The sequence below is a fragment of the Schistocerca nitens genome, chromosome 8, assembly GCF_023898315.1.
Source record: "Schistocerca nitens isolate TAMUIC-IGC-003100 chromosome 8, iqSchNite1.1, whole genome shotgun sequence".
NCBI lineage: Eukaryota > Metazoa > Arthropoda > Insecta > Orthoptera > Acrididae > Schistocerca > Schistocerca nitens.
Window position 1 is genome coordinate 552,979,375 of NC_064621.1, and position 15,326 is coordinate 552,994,700.

General features: G+C 40.7%; 1 protein-coding gene across 1 annotated transcript in view; it reads right to left on the minus strand.

Annotated features, from left to right (window-relative positions):
- LOC126198432 (succinate dehydrogenase assembly factor 4, mitochondrial-like) overlaps nucleotides 1–8,106 on the minus strand; it is a 35,245-nt gene extending 27,139 nt beyond the window's left edge. Inside the window, exons 1-2 of the mRNA XM_049934740.1 lie at nucleotides 7,953–8,106; nucleotides 6,296–6,394 (exon numbers count right to left, since the gene is read on the minus strand). Of these exons, the coding sequence (XP_049790697.1) occupies nucleotides 6,296–6,394; nucleotides 7,953–8,028 (175 nt within the window). The 5' untranslated portion in view covers nucleotides 8,029–8,106. The remainder of the gene's footprint in view (nucleotides 1–6,295; nucleotides 6,395–7,952) is intronic.
- Between the last annotated feature and the right edge of the window lie 7,220 nt (nucleotides 8,107–15,326).

Sequence of the window (15,326 nt, forward strand, 5' to 3'; positions counted from 1 at the left end):
ACAGTAGTTTTTATAATATTTGGCTGTTTCTGGGTCATTGCCCTTTCTTGTTGTTGGATACAGTTCCCTTTTGTGGTTACAAGATATTTTTATTCCTTTAGTAAGCCAAGGTTTTTTGAGTAGTTTCTTATAATTAGATTTAACTACTTTCTTGGGGAAACAGTTTTCAAATGCTCTTACAAGTGTATCATGAAACAAGTTATATTTTAAATTAGCATTGGGTTCCTTGTACACCCCATCCCAGTCTAGCTGCTGAAGATTTTCTCTGAAATTTCTAATTGTTGAGTCATTAATAACATGCACAACTTTGGCGGGTGGTTTTGAATTACTGAATGGAGCTATGTCATAAACTGTAACTAGCTGAGCATCATGATCAGAAAGTCCATTCTCAACAGGACAAGAATTTATGTTTTTAAACCTATCTTGGCCTATAAAAGTGTTATCTATCAATGTGCTGCTGTCCTTTACTATCTGAGTAGGAAAATTAATGACAGATGTCAAATTGAAAGAACCAAGCAAGACTTCCAGGTCATTCTTCCTATTACACTCTTTCAGTGAATCAACATTGAAGTCCCCACAAATAATCATTTGCTTTCCCCTATCTGACAGATAGCACAACAAGGCATCCAAGTTTTCCAGAAATAAATGAAAGTTTCCTGAAGGGGACCTATATACTTTTACAATTATAAAAGAGCCCTCCTTCAGTTTAAGTTGACAGACACATGCTTCTATATGTTGTTCTAGACAAAACTTTTTGTATCTAAGCTTTTTACACAGTGAGAACTTTTGACATATATGGCAGCTCCTCCTCTCACCTTATTCTCTCTACTCTTATGTGCAGCTAGTTTATAACCACTGATATTTACCTTTTCCATATCAGACACAATGTGATGCTCAGACAGGCATAGTATATCTATCACATTATATGATTCAATGTCATCTAAACAAACCAGGAGTTCATCTATTTATTCTTCAATCCCGGAATATTTTGGTGAAAAATGGTAACATTATTTTTTACTTTAATTTTGTGAGAACCTACTTTTTTCCAGAATGAGATTTTCGCTCTGCAGTGGAGTGTGCGCTGGTATGAAACTTCCTGGCAGATTAAAACTGTGTGCCGGACCGAGACTCGAACTCTGGACCTTTGCCTTTCACGAGCAAGTGCTCTACCAACTGAGCTACCCAAGCACGACTCACACCCCGTCCTCACAGGTTTACTACTGCGAGTACCTCGTCTCCTACCTTCCAAACTTTACAGAAGCTCTCCTGCGAGCCTAGGAGAACTAGCTACCTCATTCTGGAAACATCCCCCAGGCTGTGGCTAAGCCATGTCTCCACAATATCCTTTCTTTCAGGAGTGCTAATTCTGCTAGGCTCGCAGGAGAGCTTCTGTAAAGTTTGGAATGTAGGAGTTGAGGTACTGGCAATAGTATACCTGTGAGGACGGGGCGTGAGTTGTGCTTGGGTAGCTCAGTTGGTAGAGCACTTGCCTGCGAAAGGTAATGTCCCGAGTTCGCGTCTCGGTCTGGCACACAGTTTTAATCTGCCAGGAAGTTGCATATCAGCGCACACTCCGCAGAAGAGTGAAAATCTCACTCTGGAAACTTCCCCCAGGCTGTGGCTAAGCCATGTCTCTGCAAATTCCTTTCTTTCAGGAGCGCTAGTTCTGCTAGGCATGCAGGAGAGCTTCTGTAAAGTTTGGAAGGTAGGAGACGAGGTACTGGCAGTAGTAAAGCTGTGAGGACGGGGTGTGAGTCGTGCTTGAGTAGCTCAGTTGGTAGAGCACTTGCCCGCAAAAGGCAAGGGTCCCGAGTTCGAGTCTCAGTCCGGCAAACAGTTTACATCTGCCAGGAAGTTTCATCTACTTTTTTCTTTAATCCACCAATATTGTGGTTAAATATGGTACATTATTATTTACTTTCCTGTTGTGAGAATTTTGTGAGTTTTGGACCTGTTTAACACCTGCATGACTGAACTTCTCATTGGACACTGATATTAGTCTAAAAAAGAGGTATACCCATGCGTACTAGTGCTCCCTCTTTTGGATTTCATAACAACCCTGCCAGTTTACCCTTCCCTTTCCTATTGAGGTGTATGCCATGCCTTGTGAAATCCCCTCTGTCAACAGCCTTGACAGGAACCAATCCAATGTCTGACAGAGTGGCCGCCCTACGCAACTGATCCAACTCTATATTTACCCTCCTGACAGAGCGGTTCAACTGGGGCTGATCATGCCGCACGAAAGCAGGCACCAGCACAACATTGGTATGGGTCGTTGTTATTTTCACCAGGTCATACTCAATACCGTATCCCTGATCCCTATCAATACTGTTTCCCACTCCACCCACGATCATCACATGATCCTGCTTTGTGAAACCCTTGCACAAGGAAGCCATATCCTCCACCATCTGGCTAAGAAATGCACTTGGCTTGAAAAAGTTTGTGACCTGGTACCTGTCACCTAATTTTTCCTGCAAAATCTACCCCACATCTCTTCCATGGCTGCCAGCAGTCATAAAAAGCTTAACAACCAATGAAATTCAGTTTAAGAGAAGCCTAAAGGATTTATTGGTGGCCAACTCCTTCTACTCCATTGATGAATTTCTCAGTAGAACCAACTGATAACTTCTGCACAATTTCAGTGCAGTAATGTGTTCATTGGAAATAAGAGTGTGTGTGTGTGTGTGTGTGTGTGTGTGTGTGTGTGTGTGTGTGTGTGTAAGTGCAATCTAACTTCTGCAACATTTCAGTGCAGTAATGTGTTCATTATAAATAAGTATTATAGTAGTTCTATTAACATGTTTATTACCTTATAAATAAATAAAACGTTTTTATTTTAAATTCAGTGCATTAGTGTTTGTAAAATGATGCTTTAATAGTGTTCATTGAAAAAATGGCAATCATTCCACTTGGGACCTGTGGAAGGTACATTAGCTTATTTGTTTCAGTTGTAAATATTAGTCATGTATTAATGTTTTTCCGACATGTTCTACATCCTGGAGGACCTCCTCACTACAGATCAATTGGAATGAAAGTAAATCTAATCTAATGGGAAGAAACTCTAATAACTGGTACAATAGGACATATCCTCTGCCAGGCACTTCACGGTAGTTTGCAGAGTATAGATGTAGAACAATCGTAGAACTGCAACAGCTGCACGAGGTACACATTTGTGCCACCAGTTTGAATAGCTATATTTTCCAGGTCATCACCCATGTTATATTCCCTGTTCCTATCCAGATTATTCCCAGCTCAACCCACAATAACTATCTGATCCTCTTTTGTAACATTCCTACAAAACTTCCCTATGTTATCAGTCACATGAAACAACCCTGCACTAAGCTTTGCAATGCTGATGATGTGGTACTCACTCCTCAACACTTTCTGCAACTGTTGGCTTAGACCTCTGCCATGAGAACTATCTAACAGCACCACCTCCTTCTTTTTATTTGAAGTTACATCTGTCTTAGGTTTCATAACTGTTGAGGCCTGCTGCATCTTTCCTACACCTATAGCTACAAGAGCTTCTCTCCTCTAAACTCTCAGTTGGCCAAATCTATTGGTGGTACACCCAGTGAAACTGTCTGATATATCCTTTTTCCTAGCACCCTTTTTACCACTTGCTAGTTCCCATTCTCCAGCTCCCTTCTCTCTCTTCATCATATTTAGTCCCTCTCTTGTGTTTTCTAACTGCAACTGAAGGGCACAGACTACACTTCTGCTCCTGTCTTCACTTATTTCTGCTTCAAATCCTGTAGCTCTGGGAGAAGACATCCATAGAATGCCCACTGGCTTCCCCACAGCAATCCTCCCACTGAAAATATTTTCCACAAATTTTGTACTAGAACCCACAAAACCTATGACAAAGCCCACACCTCTCACTCATGGTAAAAAATTTACAGTTGTCAGAAAATTGATATGCCTACATTACCTAAGTTATGCTACTACAGTAAAATGATTTTATGCACTAACAGCTATTTCAAAATTTTACTCTCTACAAAAAGTGTAGCTATTACTACTAACACTGATACTTCACTACTAACACTATTACCACAAATATTTATTTAGTACAAAAGTTATTGTACATGGAAAAGTATGTTTGTTCCTTAAGTGCAACAAGAATTAAACTGCTAAGTATTTATATTGCCAGCAACACATATTCAGTATACAGGATGAAAATTTAGTAACTGAAATTTCATGTAAGCCTCATACATTAGAGAAGAAACTGACAGCTGGGATGGTTTAACAACAACACTAATAATAATAATAATAATAATAATAATAATAATAGCAAGTTGTTAATAAATCAGAAAGAGCAACGCCAAAGTCATTGTCTCACTGACAGTAAAAGTTTAACAGACTCAAAACAAGCATAAGGTGTAATATTACACTGGCCAAGGTGAGGACAACAAGCTTCCTGTATCAGTCTCTTTTTCCTTATCTTTCAGGAGGAATATATAGAATTCTTGCAGTGGGGCAAAAATCTATGCAAATGGTAGTCCTTTAAGTTGCTTCTCAAATAAAAAGATCACGTCATGCTCTCTTCTTGTTCACTGAAACAATTGGACGTCTTCAGTCTCTGTTCTCTCATTGTATTTGATTGGTCATCTTGGTCTTCAGTCTATGTAGTTGATTTTGTTTACAAATAAGTTACTTTGAAGCAACAATCCCTTTATGCTGCCTACTAAGGTACATACCTATTTCAAAAGGTAGTTTCAAGAGAAGAGATCTGTAAATTTAACAGTAAAATTTTCAAGAAATTACATCAAGTTTCAGACCAAAATAATCTGCTTACCAATTTGTTTACCCTACAGATAACACAATCATAGACAGAAGATACAGGCTCAAATACTGATAGCTGACTTCCAATACTGATAAAAGAATTTCAAGCAATAGTCCCTATTTCTCAGACTGTCACAGGAATGCACAGGGCAGGGCGTATCAAGTTCAAATGCTACACGAAGATGAGGCAACTGGATCAAACGCAGAGTCAGTACTGATTATGCAAGAGAACTAATCCTTTTATATACAGTTGCTAGCACAGTTAATTACTAAGGGAATGTGTGTCACTGAAATGAAAACAGATTTGGAAAACTGTAAAGTATGAGTACTTTAGCTCCATATGATGGTGTTGCAGTAACTGTACCTTACCGAAGCAAAATGATCAGTTGCTCTACAATTTACAATTTGTTTTGATGGGCTGTGGAAGACATCAGTAGTATCTGTATCACATTCTGTGATGTCAGAATGCATCGTACCAAAGAATCACCATACTACAGAATCTGATAAATTATAGTTTTGAATTTGTAGGTATAACATCCTATTTATGTTATCAGTGTGGGTTAAAACCATATTTTTATTTCCTATTTGTTTTGATCAATGTACTGTACATGCAAAGGGAAATACAGAAGCGTCAGATCCCGCCCGTCTGCTTTGACCCATGACGTCACAAATATGGCAGAAACGACCATAAACCACGATTCCAATATGGCACATATAAAGTTGTTACATACACATTATGAGGACGAAAATACATCGACAAACAAACTAAATATAAACAAATTTAGGCACCCACCCCCATACAAAACCACACAAAACGACGAAAAAAACCGACATCACAAAACTCCCCAAATACCACTAAACACAATATCATCTGAAATCTGACACTTCCCTTGACCTATATAGCTCAACAGCAGTTTCCGATCCCATAAATTAGGATCAAACACTTCCCTTGGCCTATATAGCTCAAAAACATCTCCCGATACCAATACCAACATACACAGCCACACATTGGGATCGAACACTTCCCTTGACCTGCACAGTGTTAATTTTATCCGTCATGTCCATTCCTGAACAATAACAACAACCGATTAATTGTACTAAATTACCACACGACGTACAGCGAACAACTCTAAATTAACCTTCACACAAAATCGTTAACTCACTGAAACGAATTCCACTACAAACACAGCCGACAATCTAACAATTCTTGATAATGAGCAAAAGCAAACTGAGCCCATTACACCACACAAACGAAAACCCTGAACATACCACCAGAGAGCACAACAAACCACAACACGACAACATCTACAAACACGCCACACTTACAAACCAAACTCCGTGCCGTAATGACGTCACACACAACAACACCCTTACGTCACGGGTTAAAGCCGACGCGTGGGATCGGACGCTTCTGTCGACCCATGCAAAGAAATATATGGTTGCTCTGCTGATATCCACACAGTTTCAACAAAATTTCACTGCTTTAATGGGCTGACATGTAAAGATAGAATACCTATTGGAGTTTTCTCCCTCAGCTTCTTTGCCATTCTCTCTGTCTTTGAACATGCTGGCTCCTTCTCAGGTTTTGTCGATGCACTTCTCTGCAGAATACCTGAAAGCATACAATAAAATTTCAATAATCATATTTTCCCTGAAATTATTACATATGATTGTGCACTACAGCAACTTTAATTTAGATGTCTAGAGCAGAATATGACTTAATGAAACATCTGGAATAAGTCACAGTTCCAGTTACGGTGAGAAATTCTGAAGAAACTAAAGACTTTAACTTGTGGTGACTACTGTATGCAAGAAATAATCCAATTATTCTAGCAACATTAACTTATTTGTTAGTTAATGGAAACATCATTTACAGAATTGTTTGCATTAACGCTATGTTTCACTTGAGCTGAAATATGGAAACACGTGTAATTTAAAATAAGACATTATTTAATACATGATAACTTGTATTCCATTAGAAATATATTCTCATAATGAAAAATGTTTGCTTATTTTATATGAAATCCATTTTACAATATATGATATTTTATTTGGTGACAGCCATTTGAAATACCAGTTAACTCTCACAGTATGAACGTACTCTGCACATTTTTTGTCTATACATACTTTTTTTGTGATGTATAAACATTGTACGAGTTTCTCTTTACAGAATTAGGAATACTATGACAATATGTATATTCTGTTCTATGATCTTCCCACATCCCACATTCACTACTAGACGAAACAGTAAGGGTGTAGTGCAGTAGTGTTTTTGACACAGTACTGTGGGAGTGGTGATGCCTTTATTAATCATTACATGGGAGTTTTATGAGACTCTGGAAACCAAGTGATAGTATATTGTCAAGACACAGATTTACTTTCTGTAAGCAACTGAAGACAAACCAATGCTATCCATTTGTGTGCTGTGTATACATTGTCTGGGATAGCCTGCTTACTGCCAATTAACTTTATCCATCACGCTATAATCACCAGTGCCAACAACTATTGTACTGTTCTATGTATACTGTGCTGTGTAATTAACCTGTCGTATTGACTCACGAGATCCAAGAATCAAAACATCCCAACATCAATTACGTATGACCACATTTCATATAATTATTCTCCAAAATATTGTGAATTAATCTGCAATTTAAGTTACGCATCGACTTAATCTTGTTGTGGGGCAATCCCCTTTGTCAGTTAAATCGCCGTCTTTTTTCAGTAGCATCAAATTCCAGAATGCTAAGCCTGGGTAGAGTGCTATCACATAATTGAGTTATCTGTAGCCCAGACAGAAAAGATTTGCGAGATGGTAGCTGACGTACTGTAAACTTTTAACTGTCAACTCAATGTGCGTAATGAGTTCTAATTGGTTGTAGTACATTCAAATAAATGAGGTAACCAATACCTGTGCGGGATGTGATGTGCAAAGCATTTACATTGGTTATCAAAAAAGTTTTCCTAGGCAACTTCCCCACGAGTTCGGGCGGTATTTGCACATTACTTATATGGGACAAACTGGTTTTGCAAAATTACATATTCTTAGTCATTGATTTACTGGCAATTACATCACACATTTTTATTCCGTTTCGAAACTCGTATTACTTCCTATGCCTGGTATATTATTTTCATAAAAAAATAATGCGATAAGCTGCTCAATTCTAACGTACTGTTGGTCCGTAAGCCAGCTGCTACAACAAAAACGTTCGTCTGCTGAAACAGAAAAACATTCACCCTCAGCGCCATTCTCTAATCACAGCGGTCAGCGAAGTTACATACATACATTACATCAACCATTGTTTCATAGATCATGAATACGACATCTCGTAATGATGTGGAACGTGTCACTATACATAAGTTTTCTTTACTCAAAATAATTAATTTTTATTCCTTTTTTTTAATTTTATTTATTTTTTCACAGTTACTACTTCAGTTCATATCTAAGGATTCATCTATTGAGTAGGAGTAGTTGTCATTCAGAAATTCCTTTAATTTGCTTTTCAATGTTGGTTGGCTATGTGTCAGACTTTTCATACTATTTGGCAAATCACCAAAGATTTTTGTGGCAGCATAATTCACCCCTTTCTGTGCCAAAGTGAGCTTTAATCCAGAATAGTGAAGATAATCCTTTCTTCTAGTGTTGTAGCTATGCACTTCGCTGTTAATTTTGAATTCGGACGGGTTATTAATGACAAATTTCATAAGTGAATATATGTATTGCGAAGGTACAGTGAATATCCCGAGTTCCTTAAATAAATGTCTGCACAGTGATCTTAAAGGCTCGTCCACACGCAACGATCTGTCTGTGCAAATGTCTGCGCACATCACATCTGAGCAGACAGATCGTTGCGTGTGGTCAGAAGATTTGCACCAACCTGAGGTGTGTGCAAACCTGGAAGTTGGAGTTGGAGGTTTGAGCGAAACCTCTCAAATCTGTGGGTTCAAACCACAACTGCGCAGACAAGTTGGAGCGTGTGGACAGGAGATCGCCGCAAATCTGGCGCGAAACATGTTTGCTCAGTCTGTGTTGTATTTGTGCGCACAGGGCATTAAAATGGCTGATACTCGTCAGTGTTCTCGAGAGTTTGTTAGTGAATTCATCGAAATATATAGAAACCACCCATGTGTGTGGAAGATTAAAAGTAAAGACTATAGTGACCGAGACAAAAAGACAGCACTATACAATGCTCTAATTGAAAAATTGCGGGCAGTTGACACCTCGGCAAACAGTGAAACAGTAATAAAAAATAAAATTCGTTGCGAACTGTTTACCGAAAAGTTTCGCCCTGCAAATCTCGCAGTAAATTTACGTGAGAAAACTGCTTTCGCTTTAGCAGCCTCTGTCTACACCATTTTGACTGCTTTCTGTTTCCTGTGGTTGGTCTGAACGTTTTTTGCAACACACGTTGTGAACACAGACCACAACAGAACTTCCTCCATTTCTATATTTCAAAATAACTGAATTAAATTTTTGACGTTTACGGCGGGCGTAGCCGCTTGCCACTGATATTTCTTTTCTATACCGACAGATGGCGGGCGAGTAGTAGATTGGGGTTTGTGTCGTGTGAATACACCACATTTGCAGCGATCTTTTGCATGTACAGACATCTGCGCACAACAGATCTGCGCAGAAAGATCGTTGCGTGTGGACAGAAGATTTGCACAAAACTAAGGTGTGTGCAAACATGGAAGTTGGAGTTGGAGGTTTGAGCGAAACCTCTCAAATCTGTGGGTTCAAACCACATCTGCGCAGACAAGTTGGAGCGTGTGGACAGGAGATCGCCGCAAATGTGGCACGAAACAGCTGTTTGCTCAGTCTAGTGTTTGTATTTGTGCGCACAGGGCATTAAAATGGTGTTCTCGAGAGTTTGTAAGTGAATTCATTGAAATATATAGAAGCCACCCATGTTTGTCGAAGATTAAAGTAAAGAATATAGTGACCGAGACAAAAAGACAGCAGCATACAATGCTCTAATTGAAAAATTGCGGGTATTATTTCACTCAACTCTTGTTTCGATATTGCAGTTGAAAATTCCAAATCCTTGTAGCTCCTTCCTGTTGCTAGGAATCTTAATGTTACCGCCAGCCGTTCATGAGGAGAAATTTCCATTCTCTATACAAGTATTTTTTCTCATAATATGAGGGGTTACAAGCTTTAAGAGATAATTATAAGTTTCGACATCCATCTGCAAATAATTTCGCCAGTCGTTAGGTTCGCCCTGCAACTCTCGCAATAAATTTACGTGAGAAAACTGCTTTCGCTTTAGCAGCCACTGTCTACACCATTTTGACCGCTTTCTCTGTTTCCTGCGGTTGGTCTGAATGTTTTTTGCAACACAAGTTGCGAACACAGACCACAATAGAACTTCCTCCATTTCTATATTTCAAAATAACTGAATTAAATTTTTGACGTTTACGGGGAGCGTAGTCGCTGCCACTGATATTTCTTTTCTACACCGACAGATGGCGGGCGAGTAGTAGATTGGGGTTTGTTTCGTGTGAACACACCACATTTGCAGCGATCTTTTGCATGTACAGACATCTGCGCCCATGTCTGCGCAGACAGATGGTTTCGTGTGGACTGGGCTTCACGACAAATCCAAAGGTAATAATTTTTTACTACTGTGATTTTATTTTATTGGCTTCTAGACTAAAAACTTTGTAGCCCCAACAATTTAAGTGTATTGATACACATACACACAGCAAGGTTGGTTGGTTGATTTGGGGGAGGGGACCAAACAGCGAGGTCATCAGTGTCATCAGATTGGGGAAGGATGGGGATGGAAGTCAGCTATGGCCTTTCAAAGGGACCATCCTGACATTTGCTGAAGCGATTTAGGGAAATTACGGAAAACCTAAATCACGATAGACGGATGCGGGTTCGAACCGTCGTCCTTCCGAACGTGAGTCTAGTGTGCTAACTACTGTGCCACCTCGCTCAGTCATAGCAAGGTAACATTTGTTCTTCTTCATGCACGTATGTCTCCAGATCGAGATTGTTGTACTCATATTACAAAGACACAGTTGACAGCTACCCACTTAGTTTTTAATACATTTCTTTAGTTAAGTTCAACTGTCACAATTCTATTTAAATTTTTATGTCTTTTTTAGCTATAAATCTGGATACAGTATCGTAGGTCCTCCTGGTTGTGTCTCCGAGAATTGGGATCACACAAAGTGGTTGGCGGTGACCAAGTCTTAAGAGCACGTTTAAAAAGTTGACTTTGCCTTTCTCTCGGCGTCTACACTCAAATAACATATGATTTATATCACCAATTGTTTCTTCTTCACACTGACAGTAGGGTGTCTACAACATGCTGATTCTACGTAAAGGCCATATACAATGGCCATCACGTCACGTCACGCCCCATCCCATCAAAACATTCAGTGCATTTCAAATGACGGCATCCATAATGGCCATCCTGTCACAGCGCCGTCAAGGTTACTGGGGAAGAAAGTTTTGATGGCTACAGTTTTTGGAGGAGCCGATACTGTGCCACCGCATCTTGTCGACGACCGCCGGACATCGCTGGGGAAGACTGAGAGTTACGGATAACAATGGGAAGAATTATTATGCAGTTACAGAACTGGGAGTTACGGACGGACTCCAATAAGAGGACGCGGCCATGTCGTTCATCCAACCTACAGACGTTAGACAGAACCTGAGGTCAAACTACCGCTGATGATATCTGCTGATACCACAGACGTTTCGGCGCCAGTGCTACAAAGTGCACGAAACCATATGAGTACCCAAATGGCAAGGGCAGTCCGAATTAGGCGCCACGGGCTGCGGCATTCACAAACGACGCCGCTGAAACAAAATAAAAATGTGGTGTGACGTATCACAACAGAGGCCACGGCCCTACATTATGCAGGACTTCCGCAAAGTGGCTTTTGACAGTGTCCACAACTTAGCAGCCCAGGTGCAAACGCCACTATCAAGCTGCTAACTGAGTGGTTTGTGTGTCCATCGATTCAAAAGGATGCCAGGAATTGGAGTCGCTTGCGTCTTCAGTGCCAGCGTTGTAAAGTAGGACGACATGTTCATGCAGAGGTAAGAAATTTTGCAGGGTCGCTGACAAGGGTTGGTCACGTTCACCTTGACATAGTTGGACCACTTCCACCCTCAGAGGGCTATGAATACTTGCTCACGCCATTAGACAGATGCACAAGATGAGCAGAGGCTGTACCAGTGACAGATGTAGCAGCTGAGACAATAGCAAAGGCATTTGTTGAACATTGGTTAACATGTTTCGGATGCTCCCTACATATTACAACAGATCAGGGTCGACTGTGTGGATTCCACCGTCGACTATGTGGACTCCAGTGTCACCACACAACCAATTATCACCCAGTAAGCAACAGGATGGTGGAAAGGTGGCACAGAACACTGAAGGCAGCCCCCATGTGTCACCGAGAGAGTTGGACGGAGGCGCTACAACTAATACTTCTAGGTTTAGAGACTGTGTATAAGGTGGATATAGGTGCATCAGTGGCAGAGATGGTTTACAGAGAACCGTTGAGAATTCCAGCAGACTATCTCACAAGGGCACCACTACAACCACAAAGGAGCTACCACTGTTGGTACAGTGCATTCGTGACCATGTGGCAAGGATGGGAGGGCCACCGGCGTCCCATCATGGTGAACACCCGGTCGTCTTGTACAAAACATTGGTGGATTGCTCGCATGTCATGTTGCGCACAGGCACTGTATGGGCTACCCTACAACCTCCTTATACAGGGCCCTACCAAGTACTGCGACGTAATGCCCATACTATAGACATCCTGCAAAATGGAAAAACTGTCAGTGAAACCAGCGTGGATCTTACCATCGCCAAAGCACGAAAGCACTGCTCCAGTTCAGGATGATCGAGGGTCAGACGCGCCTACACCCAGTCGAACTGAAGAGACAGTGCCAAGATGCGAGAGGACTATAGAACAACCAGTCACACCTGTGCTCACGACACATCGACTGGTCTTCCGTACAAGAGTTGGACGACAAGTCAAATTCAAGTACCCCTATATCCCAGGTACACTGCACTTTAACGGGGGAGGCTGTGTGGGAACAAGAGACTGACCAGAGAAGTGCATTGTTTATTCCTTGTTTTGGTGGTTTGATGTTTATTCTTTGTTTTTTGTTTAGAGCTGTACTTCCGACTGTAATCCAAAAAAATAAATGTCCCTAATATATGTGGGTTTGATATCTGACCTACAGTGTTATAATTTTCCTTGAATGTTTCGACTTCCCAAACCATGACTGTCTTGGTGTGGTATACGTGCACAGCTTTGTAAGATGGCAAGAACTATGCCCCTTACATGAAGTCATTAAAGATCACCAAACTCACGTTGAGCGAACGGTAGGGCTGAACAAAAATGACGACAAGGGACAATGCAGCTTGTAGAGGGTATAGTATGGAAATATTGGAATAATTAATGTTGGGTGATGGTTTTAAAGTAATTCACGAGACATGACAACTTTGTGGAAACGTGTCGATTTACTGGAGGCTAGTTTATCCCAGAGAAGTATTCAGAGTTGACCATGGACGGGTGGTTGCGTGTGGCTGGGGAGCGGCGAAGGGAAGCGACAATAGGCAGCTTAGGGCGGCTCAAACTCTGAGAAAGCAGTAAAGGGGCGCGGCCTCCAGCTGCCTTAAGATGAGTGACAGTGAGGGGGTAGTTGACCCCATGCTGGTGTACTGGGAAGTAGACGGAGAACTTGTACACCTGTTGATAAATGTCAGTCGTCCCGTTTTTAGTGAAACATGCGAGAAAGCCGCGCAAATCTACGGTGAAGCAGTCAACAGAGGCTGAAATATGCATGTTCGTGACTATAGCAACTTCACGCTGAATTCACGGTCAGCAGAGTCTGAAGTATATCAGGTGAAGAACGACACAATGAAATACGCCGGCCTCCAATGGGATTTGACAGTGTCTAGCAAGAAAATTAGGATTGTGTCAGTATATTAGCATTGTGAAGGGACAGATGAAGCTAAGATGGATAGTTTTTATGACACACTCAGTGATGTAGCTGTTAGAGTAAAGGACAAGGACAGTGTTCTGCTCATGAATGATTTTAATGCCGGGATTGGAAATCGAACAGAAGGGTATGAAAAGGTTATGGGTAAATTTGGAGAGGATATGGAAGCCAACAGGAACGGGAAACAACTCTTGGATTTCTGTGCCAGTATGGGCTTAGTAATCACAAACTGCTTTTTTAAACATACAAACATTCACCGGTATACTTGGGAAGGCAGAGGAACCAGATCTGTCATTGACTATATAATAACAGATCAGGAATTCAGGAAGGCTGTGAGGGACACACGTGTATTCAGGGGATTCTTTGATGACACTGGTCACTATTTAATCTGCAGTGAAATTGGTATTGTGAGGCCAAAAGTACAGGAGGTCAGGTCCATATATAGGAGCATAAGAGTGGAGAAACTTCAGGATAAGGAAATCAGGCACAAGTACATAACAGTGATCTCAGAAAGGTACCAGTTAGTTGAATGTAGTCAATTACAGTCATTGGAAAAGGAGTGGACAAGGTACAGGGACACAGTACTACAAGTGGCTAAAGAATGTCTTGGAACAGTAGTGTGTAAAGGTAGGATGAAGCAAACAGCTTGGTGGAATGACACAGTCAAGGCAGCCTGTAAAAGGAAAAAGAAGGTGTATCAAAAATGGCTACATACTAGAACTCAGGTAGACAGAGAAAGTTATGTTGAAGAAAGAAACAAAGCCAAACAGATAATTGCAGCATCCAAGAAGAAATCTTGGGAAGACTTTGGAAACACATTGGAGACTTTGGGTCAAGCTGCTGGAAAACCATTCTGGAGTGTAATTAGCAGTCTTCGAAAGGGAGGTAAGAAGGAAATGACAAGTATTTTGGACAGGTCAGGAAAACTGTTGGTGAATCCTGTTCATGCCTTGGGCAGATGGAGGGAATGTTTTAAAGAGTTGCTCAATGTAGGTGAAAATACGATCAGTGATGTTTCAGATTTCGATGTACAATGGGATAGTAATTATGATGGAAATAGGATCACATTAGAGGAAGTGGAGAAAATGGTTAATAGATTGCAGTACAATAAAGTGGCTGGGATGGATGAAATTAAGTCGGAACTCAACAAATACAGTGGAATGTCAGGTCTTAAATGGATACACAGGATAATTGAAATGGCGTGGGAGTTGGAACAGGTCCCATCAGACTGGACGAAAGCAGTAATCACACCAATCTTTAAATTTGGAAACAGAAAAGATTGTAACAACTACAGAGATATCTCTTTAATCAGCGTTGTGGGTAAAATCTTCTCAGGTATTCTTGAAAGGAAAGTGCGAGTATTAGTTGAGGACAAACTGGATGAAAATCAGTTTGGGTTTAGACCTCTTAGAAGTTGTCAGGACCAGATCTTTAGCTTACGGCAAATAATGGAGAAGTGTTACGAGTGGAACAGGGAACTGTATCTATGCTTTATAGAACTAGAAAAGGCATATGACTGGGTTCCTAGGAGGAAGTTATTGTCTGTTCTACGAGATTATGGAATAGG